We start from the raw sequence: 21,982 nt of genomic DNA on the forward strand, positions 1-21,982 counted from the left end.
TTTGTCCTTTATTTTACTAATATGATTAATTACTTTGATTTTCATATGTTAAACAAACATTGTATTCCTGGGATAAATCTCACTTGGTCATGGCATATAATCATTTTTATGTTTATGGATTTGGTTTGCTAGTATTTTTTAAATGATTTTTGTGTCAATATTCATAAGTGATATTGATATATAGCTTTTTCCCCCTGTAGTATCTTTATCTTTTTTTGTGTGTGTGGGGGGTGGGAAGCAGGAATTGAACTCAGGAGCACTCAACCACTGAGCCACATCTCCAGCCCTCTTTTGTATTTTTATTTAGAGACAGGGGCTTACTGAATTACTTAGCCCCTTGCTTTTGCTGAGGCAGCTTTGAACTAGTGATCCTCCTGCCTCAGCCTCCTGAACTGCTGGGATTATAGGCATGTGCCACCGCACTGGGCTCTTCATGTTGATATCCGGTTGATACTGGCCTCATAGAAGTGAATTGGGAAATGTTTCTTCCCATTTTAATTTTATTTATTTGTTTATTTATTTATTTATTTAGGTACTAGGGATTGAACCCATGGGTGCTTTACCATTGAGCTACATTTCCAGCCCTTTTTATTTTGTATTTTTATTTGCTTGTTTGTTCGTTTGTTTGTTTATACCAGGGATTGAACTCTGGGGCACTTGACCTCTCAGCCACATCCCCAGCCCTATTTTGTATTTTACTTAGAGACAGGGTCTCACTGAGATGCTTAGTGTGATCCTCCTGATTTAGCCTCCCTAGTCACTGGGATTATAGCTGTGCACCACCGTGCCCAGCTCTCTTTTGTATTTTGAGTCAATGTCTTTTTCAGTTGCTTAGCACCTCACTAAGTTGCTGAATCTGGCCTGGAATTTGGGAGCCTCCTGCCTCAGCCTCCTGAGTCACTAGGATTAGATGTAGATGTTCACCACCATACCAGGCTACCATCCTTTTATTTTCTAAAGACCTATTTGTAAATAATGGGTATTTTTCTTCCCTAAATGATTGAAATTCCTGGAATTTTTCTTTCTCTTTTTAAAATTTATTTTTTAGTTGTAGTTGGACATAATACCCTCATTTCATTTATTTTTATGTGGTGCTGAGGATCGAACCCAGGGTCTCGCATGTGCAAAGCGAGCGCTCTACCACTGAGCCACAACCCCAGCCCTGTTCCTGGAGATTTCTTAGTTGGAAGATTTTGAATAATAATTTAGTCTCTTTGCTGGTTATATGTCTATTCATATCTTCCAGTTATCTTGAATCTGTTTTGGCAGATATGTGTTTCTAGGAATTTGTTCTTATCATCTAGGTTAGTTCATTTCCTCTAGGTAATATTGGCATGCAATTATTTATAATATTTTCTTATTATTTTTATTTCCATAAGATCAATAATAATGTTTATTCTTTGACTCTTGATTTCAGTGACTGGAGTTTTCTATCTTCATGGTTAATGTACCTGAAGGTTTCTCAATTTGTTGATTTAGTTAAAAGAAACAATGTTTGGTTTCACAGATTATTTTCTCTATTGTTTTTCTATTGTTTATTTCTTTAATTTCTGTCATAATAATTATTATTTCCTTCTATGTGGTTGATTTGGATTTAGATTGCTTTTCTTAGTTTTTTTTTTGTTTGTTTGTTTTGGTTTCGTATGATAAAAAATGTAGAGGACATTGTTTTGAGATCTTAATTCTTTCCTAATGTTTTTTTTTTCAATACAAATTTCCCTTAAAGCCCTCTTTTTTGCTACATTACTTAAATCTTTATATATTGTGTTTTCATGTTTATTAATTTTAAAGTTTTTTCCATTGTGATTTATTCTTTGACTCACTGGTATTTTATTTAATTATTGAAAATTTTCAATCCCTAGCCCTTTTCTATTTTTTATTTTGAGATGGAGTCTCAAAGGCTTAGGGCCTTGCTAAGTTGATGAGGCTGGCTTTGAACTTGAAATCCTCCTGCCTCAGCCTCTTGAGTCACTGGAATTATAGGTGTGTGACACCATGCCTGGTTCCAACTCCTGGTTTTGGTTATTATTTTATGGTAATTTTTTATGTCTTTTTACTTTCAGTCTATTTGAAAAGTTGTCTTTGAATTGAAATTGTGTGTCTACAGATAGCATACAGTTGGATATTGTTTCATTGTTTTTGTTTTCTGTGTGTATATATGTGTGGAGGGGAGTCTGGAACCCAGTGCCTTGCTTGCTTGCAAGACAAGCACTCTGCCACTGAGATATACCCTAGCCTCAGATCTTATTTTTAAAATCAGTCTTACAATTTGTACCTTTTGGTTCAATTGTACTATCAGTTATAGTTAATGTTATTATTATTATTATTATTATTATTATTATTATTATTATTTGCATGCCATTCTGCTTTTTAGTTTGTATATATTTCATGAGTACTTTTGTCCTGTGCTCCTCTCATTGTCTCGAGTGACCATTTTGTAGGAAAAGTTTTCATTCTTTAAGGATTTTTAACTATACTTTTAACAGATTTTCTTTTAGTTGTTGCTCATGGGTTTCCAATAAATATCTTAACTTATCAAAATCGACTTTAGATGTATAATAACATAATTCCCAAACACTTGTATTTTGATTTGGTTGTGCTATTTATTAATATTGTTGTCTTAGGTAAATCACTTTCCCCCCAGGTGTTTGAGAGTCAGCTTATAACTTTTGGTCATATATTAATTCAGAGATTTTCATACCTTTGAATAGGTTAAAAGACACACATTCTATTTGTGAGATTTATCAATTTCTAGTGAGCAGATTGTTTTACAAAAGGTAGAATCCTTATATTTGCTCATAAACAAGATGATTTGCATGGAGTTCTGAATACTCTATCAACAGAAGATGTGATTATGATTATTAGTTCAGAAATTATCAGACTCAATATAGTAATTGCTAGCTATGTGAGTTTGAGTAGGTTACTTAAGCTCTCTATGCCTGATTTTTACAGATATAAAATAGGAATAATAGTAACTACATCATGGAGTTATGGAGATTTAGTAAATAAATATAGGTTAAACATTTAGAATATTGCTTCCTATATACTAATGCTCAGAAAATTTTCTCTATTGTTATCAACATTATTATTATAACCTGAAATGTTTTAAATTTACACCAAGTACTCAAGGTTTCAGAACTCTTTCCAAAGCTTTTTGGTTAAAAAGTTCATTTTCTCTAACTACCAACTCTGTCTCTAAGCAATGGGAACTTGTTATTATCTGAGCCTATTCAGTTGTTGAAAGGAAAGTCCAGTTGTTTGAGAAATAGCTAAGAAGTGAAGGTACTCCCGTGTGAAGGATGAACAAAATCTTCCAGAGATTGTGCTTGAAAACACTTTTTTTCTGTTCTTTCAGAGATGTAGTATCCTAAATAAAGTGGTTGGGAACCTGACCCTGTGATCCCTTCCTCCTCTTGAAGCAAAAGAGGACTGTATAAAAAAGGGAAGCCTATAGGTTCTTTGTTTTCTGAAAGGCTTCAATGCATCTGCTAATTAATGCAAAGATAGTACTTAATTGGCTCCCCTTCCCTAGAACTGCCCAATTTATACAGGCACAGTGTTCCTTTAGAGATCGTGAGAGTTACAAAACTGTTAGTTGGACTCTAATCCATAGGCATAGTTAAAATCCTTTGGTTAAGTTTGTACTGTTTCTAGGGAAACTAGTGTAGTGTTGAGCTGCTGGCAGTTAGGGTGAATTTACCCAGTCCTTTGATATTGTTGGCAGAAAGAAAAAATTGATTTGGGTTTGGAGTGTGAAGGTCCCAAGCATCTGGCTGTTCTTTTTTTTTTTTTTTTGTTCTTATTCAAGTGTGTGAATTCCCAGTTGGAAGTTAGTCATATTTCAGTTACTTTCTTTTCAAACAGATAAAAATGAAATGCATACTCCCCCAGATAGTTCTGAATGCATTTTTTCAGCTGAATATTCATCCCACCCCCAGTGGTACAGACATCAGCAACTCAATGAAGGCTTTTTAGAAAGGATGTTTTGGATTAAGTTGTGTAGCTATAAACTGGCTGTTTGGAGGACAACCTGGAAAAGCTTTCATTTTGCCCTGTGTACCTTACAAATATTAGAGCAAGCAAAACTAGAATGCTGGAAAAAAGGAGTGAAGTGAGGAGAAAAGGGAATGGTAGTACGTTAGCTTTAATACTTTCTTGTCAATGGGACTATTTTTTTCTTTGTGTATGCTCTATTTGGCCTATAAAACACCTTGATGTGGATTTTTTTTTTTGCATGTCTATGAAATGTGTTTTCAGCTGGAAAGTAACAACCCCTCTAAAAACAAAAAACAAAAACAAACAAAAAAAAAACCACAAAACACTGTGTTAATTTAGGCAAGAAAAAAATGCCAGGCAGAAGAATTTTTGTGAACACCACTAATATCAATTTAGAGTTAGAGTTAGGAGATGTGAATTCTGTCCTCTTGGAGCTTCCAGTTAGTAGAGATAAACAATGATGATCAGTGTCACACACACACACACAAAATTATAAAAGAGCATGTGAAATTATACCTGTGATAAATGCAATGAAGAAAATGTCTATGATGCCATAAGAAATTTCCATGGTATGATCTAAATTCGGGTTAAAAATAAGTTTCCTGAAGGCATGAATACTGGAATAGGATCTAAAGGAATAAAAATTCAACTAATGATAAGGGATATTATGGAGGAAAATCATATTTCAGGCAGCAGAAACAACATCTGAGAATGTTCTGTATGAGGGATTATTTCATTCTAGGAGAAGAAAGATGGTCAATAATATTGAAGATCAGATAGAAAGAGGAAGAGTGATGCTGGAAAGACCTGTGACACAATGACATGGTTAAAGATATGCTAAGAAGTCATTTGGGTGATTAATCAGAAAGATACTTGAGTCCCTTCAAGAGAAATGAAGGTAGACGAATCAGAAGACTGAAGGATACGAATCCCAAGAGGAAAATGATAGTGAGCTGACTATAGTTAACTCTACAAGTATAGTACAATGAATAGATACAACAGACCTCTCCTCTAAAGGCTTTCCTCCTTACCTTTCTTTTCTCTTCACAAACAAATCCCGTTTCTACCTCCTTTCATTTCCTTTATTCTGCATTTGATCACTTGGATCAAGCCACTTAGAACATTAACCCCTTCCATTTTGGGGTTATCCATCAAGGTTCAGCTCAAACTTCACCTTATCTGAGAAGCTCTCCAGGCTCTATCTATGCAACTTCATCTCCATCCTCTGATTCATTATAGAACTCATTCTTCATAATACTGCTTTATTATTTTTCAAAATTTGCCTTTTTGTATTTCATTGTGCTATGCATCTTTGTATCTTCACCTATATGGTGAAGTTCTGCAGGACAATGATTGTATCTTTCTTTCATGGTCTGACAAATGAATCAAGGGGTGGTTTAGGCCCAGAATAGGTGAAAAGATCACTCATGAAGACATAGCCAGTATCAATAAGTGACAGAAATAGATATACCTGAGATAAGCAGAGAGGGAAGCAGAAAGAACAGAGACTGAGAGTATGGGGTGGAGGAGGGGAGGCAACAGAGAAAGTGTTTTTCAGAGTCAGTCACAAGTAATAAGGCTAGTGTCAGCTTCACACTGACCTGTTAGTGAGAACAGCCACAATAGAGCTGAAGAAAGAGGGAGAATAAACAAATGTGAAACATGTTTTATTTGGGAATCAGCTTAATTATGCAGACTGAAGTTATGAAGCAGACAGAGGTTACCCCAATTCTCCAGGGACATGACTCTGCCCAGAAAATGAAAGCACCTTATCCTTGGCCAAAGGTTTCATTCCAGAGAAGGGGGAGGGATTGCTGTTGTCGTAGTCTTGGCAGTGGGTGGAGGTAGAGGAGGAAAAGATGGGAGGGGGGCATGTAAGTGGAAGGGAAAGGCTAGAAAAGAAGTTCACAGATAGATGATTGAGTTTAGGTCAGGGAGAGGGTGGGGAAAAAGAAGAAAAAAAAGTAGTGTGGGTGACCAAGGCAGTCAACCTATAGGCAAATAACTTGCCAAGGGGAGAGGAGGTATACAGTTGTCGATAACTCCTCATTATAAACAGATTGCATCTGTACTATTTAGTTTGTTTTTTTTTTTTTTTGAAAACCTCTGAAAATTTCATGGTAATTAGTCTTCCTGCCAAGCAGTTATTTAAGAGAAGTGTAGACCCTCCTTTTGCCACAGACGGCTCCCTGGCCCATAGAAGGTGGGTGTTGGAGCTCTGGGACCCCAACACATCTCTATCTGAGGATACTTCGCTGGCTTGAGCAAGTGAGTATAGTACTGAATTTTATGGATTTTTTTGTGGTGGTGGGAGATTTAATTTTGCATAATATAGTAAGAATATATTTATGGTCCCTTTCACTTTTGCCTTTTCCCTGCCCCCTATTTATTATTATCAATATTGTAATTATTTCAAACAAATAAGAGCAAACATGGGTTTCTCATAATTGAAACACTCCTCCCAGTTTGAAGTTTTGTCTCCTCCTCCTCATTAGAATTGTAAGGGGGTAGCGGTCCTGCAGCAAAGACAGGCACACAGGCTTTCTCTGCGGATTAATTGGTCAGGAAAGACACTTTTTATATTGTCAAGTGGCACTTAAGCCACTAATTCTTGACTGTGAAACTGCTTTTCCTGGGCAATGCTCTTTAAGGAAAAACTTCTTCAGTCCAGTGATTGGTGACTAAGGGAACGGTGGAGCACAGGGGATTGGGCGGGATCTCGGCTCCTAATAATGCCTCCTTACCCAATGAAAAGCATTTCCTATTGAGACCCCCAAGAGTTCCCCCGGCCCTGGGCTCCAGCCCGGACTTTGGGCCTTTTCTTGTGTCCTGTTTGTTAAAGGCATGCCGGCTACAGCATTAAAGAGGGCCGGTTCTTAACAAAGGGAAAGAGATAAATGTAAATAAGCTCACATTTTCAGAATGAGCGGTTTACTGTAAGCTGCGGCAGCCCAGAGTCTGCTACTTTGGGCTGGGCTAACCTTTCCCTGTTAAAAAAAAATAATGGATAAAAATATGCACTTCCAAAGTGCGAATTGCCCGTTTACATGTTTATTAGCTAATTGTCTACAGGCATGAGCACACTCTCTCATCTAGCACACTCTTTTTTGGGGTAAGTCTCTTTGAGAAAGATTTGATTTGGGCGTTTGGGGGTGGGGGATGGCGTAACAAACTTCAGTGGAAACACTGATGCTTTGAGTGTTTTGGGAAAGAAGTTAGACTTCAACTCTGAAGTGCTGAACAAGGATCGTCGTGTTGAATGGTAAAAAAACAAAAACAAAAACAAGAATTTCTATTGTTTTGGCAATAATATTGTTTCCGTGGAAGAGACAGGATTTTCAGGCTGTTGTTTCATGTAAACACAGTTGTCCTAAAGAGCTGATTTTTAATCACAGGGTAGAACAATTTTGGCTAGCTTTGTATTTCTTTGGTTTACAATTGATTGTGAGCTAATGTGGCTTCTATTATGATGAGGTTTTTTCTAGTAAAACTATACACGACATGCCTTTGATGCTTAATTGATTTATGGAGAATGTGACATTTGCTATATTGAATAATTCATGAATTTGCCCATAAAGGAAGAATCATGTTTGAATGAGAAACTAATTCTGGCATAAATAGAATTCACTGTTAATGTGAAAGTTTTTGCTTTTGCCATAAAATGCAACATTGTGACATCTTTAAAATTCTCTTCCTGTATATCCTGAATGTTTTTAAGGTTTTTAGTAAAAAGATCTTATTGAATTGATAAGTATTGTATTTTGTTCAGTTTGTTTCAGAAAATATAATAATGTAATTTATCATGATTTCTGTATGAAAAATGACCAGACAAATCCAAAGTTTAGAACATTACAGAGCTTGGTGGGGTTATTCATTTTGCTACTTTACCAAATTAAACCACCATATTTTTTCTTGACTAATATGGAGACAACAATAATAACCTACTATCCAAACAAATTTATCTAGTGGCTTTGCAACTTGTTCATTTTTCAGAACAAAATTCCAAACAATATACCCACCAAAATTGATTATAAATCCCTTTGCATTGTCGCAGAAGAAAAGTTGCACTCTTTCTATAAAGGATGAGTTCAGTTGATAAACCTGATGTCCTCTACATTCTAAAGCACCTCCTGCCAATCAGAGATGTGAATGAAAGCCCTATTGGAACAATCAGGCCAGCCTTTCAGAATGTGTACTCTCTGAAAGTTAAAGACAGGAATGGGGAGATGCCTCAAAGCAACACCCAGGCCCAGCTTAGCTAAAGCTTGATCTATTCAATCCCCTTTGAGGGAAAATGCAGTGAGATTTGTTGCCCTTGCTGTGATTTGGTTAGAATCTAATTGTGCAGTTGCTTTTGTCTGCCTGTCGTCATATATGGTCTGCTGTTGACCTTTTTCAAGGGGAGGAAAAAAAAAATAATGTATTTGGGAATATTGGTACTGAAATTGGAAGTTGAGAAACCAGCCTCACTTTTAGTAGGTTTATTGGTTATCAGAACCATGAACAGAATAAGTAATCTGCTGATTTTGTATAGTTATGTTTTGAAGTATGCTGTTAATCTCATATTTTGATGGGTAAGGTGACCAGGTAGAAAGGATCAAGAATTGAGATCTAGAAGATTAGAGTTGATATGGTTGCTGAATAGGCAGGACAGAGGGTGAGGAAAATAAGGGGATTTGGAAGACACGAGGGTGTAAATGGCATCTTGCTCTGTGATTCTTATGTTTTGTGCTAATTAATAATATTTACTTCTGATATTCAAATAAATCTAGCAGTCGTTTCATTGCATTTAATAAAATTTAATGATTGTCATTACAGACCTTCAAGAATTAAAACTCTTTTTTTTTTGCAGTGACAAGTGGAAGCAGGTGAAAATAACTAGCAGGGGATAACCAGAGAAGCCTCTACCATGGCAACAATTGAAGGCTTCTGTCAGTCAGGGCCAAAGGTGGAAGACAAAGAGAAACTGAGGCCCAGAAAGGGACTGCGATGTGTTCTCCCATAGTTACCTAGTTATGGGACAAAATGTGGCTATATAGAATTAATATCAGAAATGAAAACTTCTGAGTGTTTGAACTTCCCATTTGCTTGGATTTCCAAATTTTAAAAATTTCTTTATATCAGTTATGAAAACCATAAAATAAAGAAATGTTAATGTTTCTGTCTTTACTTCAGAAACCCCAGTAAAACAATATTCATTTCATTTCAGGAATACTGCTTTCTGGAGGAGTGTGAAAACTATTCTCCTTAATATTAAGGTGATTTCAATGTATTTTAAATTGTCTAAATATTTTATTTATTTTGGTTTTTTTAGAGAGACATTATATCAGGAAAATTAGAGTATCATTAGCAGTCTGCATTGTTTTAGGCTACCTTTTATTTTTGGAAGAGAATGAGATGTGGCAATATCATGAGTCTGTCACTGGCAGATGATTTTACTTTATAAGCATTGCTATGAGGTCTAAATGCTACCTTTAAGAATCCCATTATATATTCTGATTCTATATGTGTATTTTGTAGATTTGTAATTTGAAGGTGTTACAGAATGCTATGATGTATAGGCCTAGCATACACTAGTAAAGGCAGAGTGATTATCAATGATTGTGCTAATAGCCAGTAATTGAAGCCTCTCTCATATCAGTATAGTTCAGGTCAGGAAGTAAAGAAATCGGGTGTGAATGTAGGTTAGAGTCAAGGCAGTGGAGTCTCCACCTGTTGTTCCAGTGTTCTTTCTTTGCCCCCATTAAGGCGCCTGCCCAACCAAAACAGTTGTGCCAGAGAAAAAGGGAGAGAGACGAGAAAAATAAAAAAACTGATATAACTTCAGACCAAAAAAAGTTCTTTTGTTGGTCATCTTTAATGTATGGAAGTGGGGAGGGATATTTTTATGCCTTTTGGTCCTAGTTATCTTTAGATGATTATAAGTTATACATATTCATGGGTTTTGTGCTTCACTCTTAAAATATGGGACAGCAATGACAGTTTTGGAAAATAAAACATTATCTAAAATTGTTAAATACCATTTTAAAATATGTTGACTCTCATTTACTATGATTTATGTAATGTAATAATTTTGTCTACCTTGTGATCTTTGTATATATTTTACTGATAAGCTCTCTTATGGTACACTATTGTAACAAATTCTATTTCACAGCACCTGTTGGAGGAAATTCCTAACTACAGTGCCTCCAGAAAGTTTATTGAGTACTCATATCTGAGATAAAATTGCTGCCAGAATTTAAACTAATGTGGTGAGTACCATTTTCCTAGTATTAATTTTCTACACAAATACTTATTTTATTCTCGAACTCTTTTTTAAAAAAAAATCTTTAGTTGTTGATGAACCTTTATTTTATTCATTTATTTACATGTGGTGCTGAGAATCAAACCCAGGGCCTCACATATGTGAGGCAAGCACTCTACCTCTCCAACTCTTTTTGTAACCAATACTTCCAGGTTATTACAGATCATATGATATAATTTAGAATGGTTAGAGAAGGAGTTATATTTGTTTATAGTAAAATCCAGGCAATTCTGCTGTAGATGAATATTCATTCTTTAGCTCAACCCTTCTTTGTCATTGATACATAACTTTATAGATGGGAGACCTTTTTAATTCATATTATCAGGATGAATATTCAAGTGTATCAGATGAATTGGTGTTCGAATTGATTACTGATTTGTCTGCTCAGATATATGGAATGAAACTGAGTCCTAACTGGCATGTGTGAATCTTTCAGAATTTGGAAATGAGCTGTTTTAGGAACACCCAAAATCTTTCCCAAAAGGTCTGGGGCTTCTGATGAGATGAGATATTGAGTCTCAAGACTCTAAACAATTTCATAACACTAAGTTGAGCAATTTCTCTGCAGTTTTCTTACTCTATAACTAAGTACAAGGGAAAATTCTACATTAGTAGGTCTGATGTAATCTTTGGCCCCATCATATTGAGCACTGGACCACATTATTCCCCAAAGATTGGACTGTGTCATCAGGTGAAGGGTTAGTAGAAGACTGGAGTACTTTTGGGGAGAAAAGAAAAAAGTATTAAGTTGGTCACTAAAGATAGGATCTGATCAGATTGGAGCTTCTGTCAATTTCTTGCTCTCCTTAAATAAAATGGGGAAAAATCAGCCTTTAATTTTGGTGAAAACAAAGTTCAATACAGACAAATTACTTTAAAACTGGTATTTCTTGCTTCAAAAATAAGAGGCCAGTGCAGAAGAATTTCCTTGCTCCATTCTGGAGTGAAACATTTACCTATTGTTTCCTCCATATGGAATTTCGTAAGCCTAGATTGTGTTTGAAAACTATTATGAAACATCAACCAATGCATTGGAACGTCAATTGGAACCACATGTATGATTGTGACCTGTGCCTGTGACTTGGCATAGAAAATTTACTTTAGAAATCTTATCTGTTATCAGCCATTCATATGAGGAACAACAATCTGGATATATTCCCTGTTGCTCCAGGAGAATGATTTTGAGCTGTATTTTAACAACATTTTTGTATTTTTAAATTTGTCTTACTGATAAGTATGTATAGGCAAGGACACAGTAGGTTTCAGCTTTCTCTGAGTTAGAACTTTGTTTCCAATGTATCATCTGAAAGGTTAGCACTTTGTGAAGTGACTTAAGTATTCACTGGTGCCGCAGTCTGGCTGGGCACAAAATCACCAGCCACTCACAGCCTTGTAGATTCAAACAGCAATTATTTATTCTACACACGTTCTGGGGAAATCCACGTTCTGGGCAGAATTCACGTACTCCACCAGGCTCTGAATCCCAAATACTTTCTGAATCCCGTAAGAACTCAACAGGAACTCAAGGAGCAGGCGGGCACTTGAGGCAGCAGGATACCCCCTATTCCCAGCAGGGTACACCTTAAACCTGGAACCGCCCTAAACCCAAGGAGCGGGATACTCCCTAATCCCAGCAGGATACACCCTAAACCTGGATCCGCCCTGGTCCTTGAGCAAGGTCACCTTACTCAAGCATACATGCAATGTCACTACAAATGACCTGGGTCCAAAGGCAAGCCCATTTCCACAATGGAGAGTCCTTCCTCTAAGCAACATGGAGTAGGCTGACAAAGAAATTGCCATGTGTCATTCCTACTTGGCAATGGCTCTCGGCACACTGGTCCTTATATGGACAAAAGCCTAACCATTTCCTTCAGGAGCCTCAAAGACACCAAACATGATATAATTCATTATCATTAGAAACCAGAAAAATGATACTACAATGAACTGTGAGAATTGGCTCCATATGTGTAGATCAAAGTTAAAAATTCATTGAGGGTCAGTGACTTTTTGATCAACCTCCAGGTGACCTACATCCTGTCCATTGTCAATGAAAATACACCTACCTAATGCTTATCCCCTAGGTTATTAATTGTTGGAATAATTGGCTGCAAATATCTGCACAATACAATAGTCTGATGCTGCTTGTAGTGGAAGATGTAATTAACTGTGTCGGCCTAAATTTTTTCCTTTCTTCATCTCATCAGAAGCTCAAGTGTGGGCCCTTTACCTCCATTCACTACTCAATACATTATCCCTTCAGGAAGATCTAGTATTTAGAAACACTGTTTCTTTTAGCCTAAAGAAAAGCCATTCAGGGAGAAAAGACCTTGTTTTTTGGACATCATTGATTCTCCTTTGGAATCAGCTCAAGAGCCAAATATTTCTCTGATTATTATTTAAAATTATAGCTCCAGGAGAGATATTCCATTGGAGGTCTCTTCCTGAATTGCTTTGTTATGAGTTCATTGTGTTAAGGTTGGAACTCAAGGGGGGACTTTCTGAGGTATAAGACATCAAGAAAAAGATGTGTTGCTAATATGAAGTTCAGAGTACCAAGAAAGACTCAGATATAAATTTCCAGTTGTGTCAGAGATGGGAGAAGGAAACAGCTTCTATAATGTTTCTCTGTGGTTAGGTAAGATTGAATATTGGCAAGCTCATAAAGCTACTCACAAGCACTGTTGAATATTCCTAGCCTCAGCTGTGAGGCTCAGAGGTAATGTTTATACAGGGAAGAGAAACAGTATAGCCAAGTTACAGAGTGAACCAGTGTCTGAGTCAGAAATAGAACTCCTTGCTTCCAATGCTGTGTTAAGTCCTAGCACCACACCCTCCCTGCTAGACAGCAAAGGTGGTGTGTGTTCAGGCAAAGGAAAGCTATGAATAGGGCCATAGAGGCAGTTTTCCCATGCCCTCTCTTTAGGAGTGAGACTGTACAGCTTTCTTGTCTGTGGTCCTTTCCTCTCCCACAGGATTTGATTACTCAGAGCAGCAGAGCAGAAGTGCCAGGCATTAACATACTGCCTGCTGTGGGTATGGTGCATATGTTCGTGGTGATATAAAACTGAAATAAGGTAATGGATGTGTTAATTAGCTTGATTTAATAGTCTGCATTGTATACATATATCAAAACATCACATTATACTCCACACATGTAATATAATTATGATTTGTCAATTAAGATAAAGAATAAAATGATTGAAATTATGAAAAGAAATGGATGAAAAACAAGAGACAAATGCACCTATTTGGAACATTACATCTTAAAAAGTACAAAATAATATATAGCCAGTGACATAGCAACATGTCCCATGGTTTACCAGTGGACAGACTGGAAGAACTCTGGGCAGAGGTGAAAAGGCTTCTACTATGAAAGAATTTTACAAATAAAATAAACTTACTAGCAGTACTTAGTATAGAAGGTAGGTGCAAGCAGATCCCAGTGAAAAAAGCCAGGCTTTTATGTTAAGGGTTTTGTAGCCCCATGATTTCTTTAGATTGTGTGGCTATGTAAAATGGATATTTCCTTGACTGTTTTGATTTCTTTCAGCAATAAAATTATTCATTTTGAATGTGGATGATGATCTTAGTTTACAAAAAAAAAAGACTTCTGGGTTAATGGACAGTGAGTGAGGTGTTAAAAATAGTAAAGAAAATGGATTAAGCAGTTGAGAAGTTTGGTATTTCCTTTTTTCTTAAACCACTCCATGATGAAACACATAAGCTGCAAAAACCTTGGGTCTATGGCTTCCAAAGTGTGATATGATCATCATTGATTGAGATCTTCCAGGCTCTTGTTTCTGCTGATCAGCTTCAGTGACCTTAAACACAGTGATTGCAAACCATGCTTCTATCAGAGTTATCTGGAGGTAATAAGATAAAGCAAGTTAGCCAGAATGGGACTGTAGGAACTCTGAGCTGGTTATCCCTCCCAGGACTGAATGCAAATGAGATATAATTAGACAGCAGCACTTACCTCTCACCAGCTTCTCTCTTCTTTACTTCCTCTTCCCCTCTTTTTTATCAATTCTCTAGTTTTTCTTTCTTTGCTATTTTCCTTTCCATCTCCTCTCCTATTCTCCCACTTGATTTTATATCTTCCTTATCTGGCTCTTTTTTTTCTTTGTAGACCTTACATGGTCAAGGTTTCTATGGTACTCTGCTTTTGCATATTAGGGTCGCTTCTAACAACAGTTGAGCTGGGCATATACAATAAAATAGCCAAGGAGGACTGTGATTTTAGTTCAGGGTTAGGCTTAGGGGAGGTAGTCCATAAACATTTGTTGAATGATAAATCAAGGATAGCAAACTTCCAATTTTAACTTGAAAACTATTAAAAATGACAACCCTTTGCTTTATACCCCATATTTTCCAAGATCATCTCTCCCTCCATGCACTGCAGTAAATAAATATTTTTCCCCTCAAACCAAATATTTCTTTTCTTAAGCCAAACACTGGTTTAGGTGATTTCAGACCTCTGCATCTTTCACAGGTTACTGCTTTTACTCCCTTCTCTATTTTATACTGAGGTCCTTTGATCTGTTTCCTGAGAATTCTGAGGGAAAAAATGACATAAGGGGAAATCATTTCAGAAAACTGCCTTTTACATTTTAGAATAAAATCATGTGAAATCTCATTACTGGATATGTTAGAGAATAAAGGCCACTTTTATTCCATGTCCTTCTCATTCAAAAGAATTCATTCAGCAGCTATTTATCCATAGTGTATTTTAGAGCACTTTCAAAGGACAGTCTCTCTCCAGTGGCAGCTGTTGACCTAGGAGAACGTTGGTAAGATTTCTAAATGCACCTTCAAAAAATGTCTGCCTAGATAATAAAAAAAATAGATTAAATCACTGGCTGTCACATGTACAAACAGGCAGGCAGAAGACATGTAAGGGGACAGATCAGACGTGAGTCTTGAGGGGTGGCTGTTCATATAAAATGCATCTCTCATCACTTCTACTTGGCAAGCAAAGGCTTTATTGACCAGGGAGATTTAATAGGTGGAGTTGTGGAAGTATCTGATGGAATGAGCCGTGATAAACGGAAAAGGAAGACAACATAGGCTTAGGGTCTAGCATGAGAGAAACTTGGAAAGAGGACCATGACCTGCAGGATAGAAGTGTTGAGTTTGTTATTTGAATTGTCTCCTTATAAAGGCAATGTGGTATAGTGAAAAAAAAAATTGGCTAGCAGCTCTAATTAACTTAGGGATTCCTTAACTCCTAATTTAGAAGAAAAAGGTGAACCAGTTATCTAGTTCAGGAGTTTAGTCATGACATTTTAGAGTGTGTTCTGGAGGTCCTATAAACATCTGCAATAGAACTAATACTCAGATAAGGTGTTTCAGTAACACTGGAGAGTAGACATTTGGAGTAGCTTAAAAGTCCCTGGGTTAGGAATAAAATAAACTGAATCTGGTTCTGGCCATACCACTTATACCCTCTTCCATTTCTCATATTCTATAATTTTAAAATTATTTAAGCCTCAATTTCTACTTTATAAAATGGTGAGAATTTCACTCATGCCTGCCTTATGGTATTCTTTTGGAAATCAAATAAAGCATGGCTTTTGACAGGATTTTGAAAATTGAAAAGTGCCATGCAAATATCAAAGCATTTGCATTGCTTTAGTTGTTAGATGTCATCCCGTCCCGTCCCCCCCCCCGTCCCCCCCCCCCCCCCGTTTGAACTCTCCAGTGGCCTACACCTAATTCATATTCATCGCAGTGCCAAAGTATTGCACCTACTTGTTGAGTTTGATCTCTCCCACTTCTGCAACATACTCTTGTATTACTTTTAATGTATGGTAGGTTCTCAAAAGTACTTGCCAAACTCAATTGAATGTGCATGTTATCTTTCAACCTGGGTAGACCAAATATATTTTACTTTCTGGAAGGCAGATTTGCTGATTCATTCCATCTTGTCTCCCACAGGAGGAAAGTATTTCCTACCAGTCCCTAGTCTCAGAGTGGTGAACCCCTGCAGCTAGCAGGCCTTCTGAAAAAAATCCATGGGTGACAGAAGATTCATTGACTTCCAATTCCAAGATTTAAATTCAAGCCTCAGACCCAGGTTGGGCAATGCTACTACCAATAATACTTGCATTGTTGATGATTCCTTCAAATATAATCTGAATGGTGCTGTCTACAGTGTTGTATTCATCCTGGGTCTGATAACCAACAGTGCCTCTCTGTTTGTCTTCTGCTTTCGCATGAAAATGAGAAGTGAGACCGCTATTTTCATCACTAATCTGGCCCTCTCTGATTTGCTTTTTGTCTGTACCCTACCCTTCAAAATATTTTACAACTTCAACCGGCACTGGCCTTTTGGTGACACTCTCTGCAAGATCTCTGGGACTGCATTTCTCACCAATATCTATGGGAGCATGCTCTTTCTTACCTGTATTAGTGTGGATCGTTTTCTGGCTATTGTCTATCCCTTCCGATCTCGTACCATTAGGACCAGGAGGAATTCTGCCATTGTGTGTGCTGGTGTCTGGATTCTGGTCCTCAGTGGTGGTATTTCAGCATCTTTGTTCTCCACCACGAATGTCAACAATGCAACCACCACCTGCTTTGAGGGCTTCTCCAAAAGGGTCTGGAAGACTTATCTGTCCAAGATCACAATATTTATTGAAGTTGTGGGGTTTATCATTCCTCTGATACTGAATGTCACTTGTTCTTCTGTGGTGCTGAGAACCCTCCGCAAGCCTGCTACTTTGTCTCAAATTGGGACCAATAAGAAAAAAGTGCTGAAGATGATCACAGTGCATATGGCAGTCTTTGTGGTATGCTTTGTACCCTATAATTCTGTTCTCTTCCTGTATGCCCTGGTGCGCTCCCAAGCTATTACCAATTGCTTGTTGGAAAGGTTTGCAAAGATAATGTACCCAATTACCTTGTGCCTTGCAACTCTGAACTGTTGCTTTGACCCTTTCATCTATTATTTCACTCTTGAGTCCTTTCAGAAGTCCTTCTACATCAATACCCATATCAGGATGGAGTCCCTGTTTAAGACTGAAACACCTCTAACCACAAAGCCTTCCCTTCCAGCTATTCAAGAGGAAGTTAGTGATCAAACAACCAATAATGGCGGTGAATTAATGCTAGAATCTACTTTCTAGGTACAAGAATTGTCTTCTGGTCCAGATACAGTTTCTCCTATGATTTTTTTTATGCTAAGATTTTGAAGCTAATGATACTGAGTATAGATCAGTGTACCAAATACAGTCAGATGCATTTGTTTGAACATTTAATGTAATATGCTGTTTTGTTCAGTAATTATAGGTCAAGTCTAATTACAACAACTGAAACAGATCACCAGACTCTTCTGCTGGGTTGGAATTTCATGGTATCATGTTATGTAAGTGGCCAGTGGCCTTCACTTTAGTGATACACAGATTACTTTAAACTTCTAAAAAGCTATTTCCATTCCATTGATTTTGGTAATTGGGTTGGGCCTATAAATATAGAACAAATTCAGGGATTATTTAAAAAAAGGTTATATTACTACTGATATATGCTAATCTTTTTCTTCTTTTTTTGAATTGTCATTCAATTTATTTTAACACAAGAACTTATTTTATCCTAATGTTATTAATAAGAAATGTGTCCAATTTTAAAGAATTGGTAAAAATTGTTATGCTAATTTTGTTAAATTATGCTAAATTTGTATTTGATAATTTTGAAAACAGAAAAGAAAAAGTATTTTCATGTATATGGTTGGGGAGAATTAGAAAATTAACAAATTTACACATTTATAATCACAAACAGTGTCAATTTTTAAAACTTTCTTTTTATATTACATAAAGATTTTTGTATGAAAATTCTAAGCCAGAAAGCTGCTACCTATGTGCCTGGCAGGTACAAAATGGAAAATCACATAGAAAAAAAAAAAAAAAAACAACGAAACATCAATAAAGAAAACCTAAGCAACACTAACATTTTTTTCTTAATACTTATAATTACCTTTCTTTTGAGGGACTGAGTTGTATAAAATATTTATTCTCCATATGAATTTGTTTTAATTTTTTTATTTGTTTTAATTAGTTATACATAATCCATATGAAATTTTGGGGCACAGTGCAACCAAAAAGCTGTTGCAGTTGTGCCCAGGTCGGGAGCGAATTGAAAAAAAATGAGAAAATAATAACAATAATAACAAAAAAATGTATATTTGCAGTTATTTGGGGGTGGGAGGTGGTAGGGACCTGTAACTTTAAAATACTTATTGCTTTCCTATTAAATTTTGGAGCACAGTGTAGCCAGGGAGCTACTGAGTTTGTGCCCAGGTTGGGAGCAAATTGAAAAAAAATGTATATAAACTAAAAAAAAAAAAAAAAAAAAAAAAAAAAAAAAAAAAAGAAAAAAAGCCCAAAATAAAAAAAGACAAAAAACCCCCACAAAAATAGTTCCTAACATTTGTGTTACTATTTTATATATTTTTGAATCACTGTAAATTTAAAAATAGGTTATTTGTATGGATTTTTTATCAAAATTCAACTAGAAATCTGTTAAATTTTTGCCTTGATCAGGAATAAACAGGAAAAAAAACTGACATAAAACTAAAAAAAATATTAGAACAAACAAAACAAACACAGAAAAAAATTTAGAACCTGCACTGTTTTTGAGCATCTGTAAAATTTTAAAAGTGCTGAAACTTTCTTGTGATACTTTGGTTCAAAATGCACCTAGAAAGCCCCTAAACAGGCACCCAGTTTAGGAGCAATTAAAACAATGTTTAAAAATCTATCAAAAGAAATAACCATTTTTATAATTCAAATATCAAAAACTAAAATTGTCCTTAAAATCTTGCTATTTTTGGATGAAGAGTGATTGTAATAAGTTTTAATACTTTTAAGTAAAAAAAATAGCTCGAAAGGTGCTACATTTGTGCTTAAGTCAGATGCAACGGAAATTAAAAACTCTCACACACATATATAAAAAATAACAAAACTTTTCAACATTTCTAAAACCTTGAAAAATAAGAAAAATATTTTAAAAATGTACATTAATCAGTTTAAAAATATGTAGATGATATAGTGACTTAAAAATGCTAAGAATTTCAAAGTAGAACTTCCAGTAACAATGCATCTTGTAATTTGCTGAACTTGTGCCAAGGAATGGTTAAAAAAATAATAAAAACCATAAAGCAATGAAAAGTAAACAATAATGAAAAAGTAAAAATTTTAAAACAATAAGTGAATTTTTGAAACCTGTTAACCTTTTTTTTTTTTTTCTAATGATATGTAGATCTAAAAATACTAAGATTTTAAAGTAACTTTAAAAATTACTGAATCTGTGCTTGGGTTAAGAACTAATTGAAAAAATGCTTAAACAATAGAACAATAGTAAAAATGAATTCTCAAAACTGGTGTTAATTTTTCCTCATGATCTAAAGTTCTAAAAATAATCATGCATTATATTGTCTTGTGAAGAATGGTTGTAGTTGGAATACACAAGGCATTCAGTTATAGATGAAATTAGGTTAAGTTAGACTAAATTCAGTTAGGTTATGTTGTAAGAACAAATTAGTAATTAAAGTATGAATAATCTTTTTTTCTTTGATATTATTTCTTTTCTATTTTTTTAAGTATATACTATATGTGAATTTTTGTTTCTGCCCTTAGCTCTTAAAATTATAAAATTTTAGGATTGTAACACCAGACCATTTAATGGGATATGTTAACCAAGTTGACATAAAATATATTATTAAATCAGTTACCTTTTGTATAATTTCTATGTTTAGTTATGTTTAATATTTCATATTTCTCTTCCTTTTAGTTAACTTCCATTTTTATAGTTAATATAACTTGCTAATAAAACTTTTCATATGAACAATTTAACCATCAAAATGTAATGTAAAACTAAATAAAATTGACTTTATTGTACACATAAAGGCAAAGGTAATCTTTCAGCTTTAATTGCAACTTGATTTTAAGTGCTTATTAAATGTAATAAAATATATTCGGATTATCTAGCAGTTACACTTTGGTCAATTATTTCTTCCCTCAACTGTCTGTATTTGTGGACATTTTCCCTTAATTTTTCCTCCATCCTTCAAGAAAGGATTTACTAAAGTGTGTTTACTCTCAAATCATTCTAATACTTTATTTTTGAGTCTGTCTGAAAACTGAAACATTAGAAAATGATCATTCCCTTGGTGACTTTTCAGGGACCATGATAAACACACACACACACACACACACAGAGTACTAACTTATTTCATAATTGTTCCAACTTGGCTTTGATTTATACCCATGGATTCAAGCAACCAACCTCAGATCAAAAATATTTGAAAAAAAAAGGTTTATCTGTTCTGAAGATGTACAGACAGTATAACAAACTAATTATGTAGAATTTACACTGTATTAAGTATTATAAGTCATCTAAAGATGATTTAAAGTATATGGGAGGATGCACATAAGGCTATATGCAAATACTAAGCCATTTTACATAAGAGGCTTGAGCATCCATGGATTTTGGTATCCATAGGGTGTTCTAGAACTAAGCCCCAGAGTATACTAAGAAATTACTGTATTGGGGGTTTCTAGTCATTTTTTAATTTGATTTCTAGGATTTGATGAAACATCCTAGGACAATATCTAAGTGGCCTGGGGCAAGTTGGGGCAAAAAGGCCATGTGATTGTAATATGAGGGTAAACTAGGGAGCTAACAGGTCAGTAACTAGAGCAGGTGATGGTTCCAGGTGGTTGCACAGGGAATCATGCTCATTCCTTTAATTCTAGGGAAAGCAGTGTTGGCATCTTGTGTTTGTTCCCTAGTTGTCAACAGCAATTGCTCCCTTTTCTGACGTTATGACCAACATGGTCAGCCCCAGGATGTATTTAAAATTAGAGGAACTTTTCTATTAGTGACCTTCTAGGCCACTTCCTCAGAAACAATGGGGAGAGAAGTCCTTTGTTTCACATCCCTATTTGTTCTCTTCGACCTCTGTCTCTACCCCAAATCCCTGCATTCTTTCTTTAGCATGGTTTCCCAGGTTACATTTTGTCCTCCTGTTTTTCTTGTGGCTCTTTCCCTCTTCAACATCTCTCTTCAACCCCTATGGAGTCTGGACCAAAAACAATACAGAAACCTCTGTCAAGATAGTGACAGATTGAAAAGATTCACACTAAGGTGTGAAGAATTGATCCCTCCCATTCACATTTCAGAAAGAGAGTCTGATTAATTCAAGTGATTGTCTAAACCAGGGACAGGGTGGGGAGAGATTATTGTCCCAGTATTTGCTAAATTATTTCTTGAGCCTTGGGCTCTCTTGCCTCATGATATGTGGTGCCTCTGCACTGCAACTTCCTCATCTCTCTCTATTTCTGTTAAATAAGGAAATACTTTATTAATACATACAAACACAAACTATAAAGCACTAAAAAATTTAAATTGGCAACTCAACATCCAAGGTCAACAGAATGCTTGAAAGAAATTGCAACAGATTAGATTTCCATGGTGAAAAAAGCATCTTTATAAGTGAAGGGTGACCCAGCTGTAGTAGCTTTTAAAATTCTCTCTCCACATTGAGAATCATAAGAGGCACTGCAAACAAGGGAAGGTGTGTAATCTGGTGCACTTTGGGCAGGTCAAAACGTTCCAAATCTAGAGGATTGGAAGAAAAAGAATTGTACATTTCTGAATATATCTTATTAGAGGCAGGAGCAG

General features: G+C 35.7%; 1 protein-coding gene across 2 annotated transcripts; it reads left to right on the plus strand.

Annotated features, from left to right (window-relative positions):
• Positions 1-5,906: 5,906 nt before the first annotated feature.
• Positions 5,907-20,263, plus strand: LPAR4 (lysophosphatidic acid receptor 4). 2 transcript variants are annotated; one of them, XM_081277814.1, is made up of 4 exons: positions 5,907-6,264; positions 9,206-9,254; positions 10,151-10,247; positions 16,241-20,263. In XM_081277814.1, the coding sequence occupies exon 4, from the start codon at positions 16,318-16,320 to the stop codon at positions 17,428-17,430; it is 1,113 nt and encodes a 370-aa protein (XP_081133940.1). In that variant the 5' UTR covers positions 5,907-6,264; positions 9,206-9,254; positions 10,151-10,247; positions 16,241-16,317; the 3' UTR covers positions 17,431-20,263. The 2 variants fall into 2 exon arrangements, with proteins under 2 accessions (XP_081133940.1, XP_081133939.1); XM_081277813.1 differs by lacking the exon at positions 5,907-6,264 and adding an exon at positions 6,599-7,108.
• The last annotated feature ends 1,719 nt before the right edge of the window (positions 20,264-21,982 follow it).

The sequence above is a fragment of the Spermophilus citellus genome (genome assembly GCF_964194105.1).
Source record: "Spermophilus citellus genome assembly, chromosome: X".
NCBI classification, from domain to species: Eukaryota; Metazoa; Chordata; class Mammalia; order Rodentia; family Sciuridae; genus Spermophilus; species Spermophilus citellus.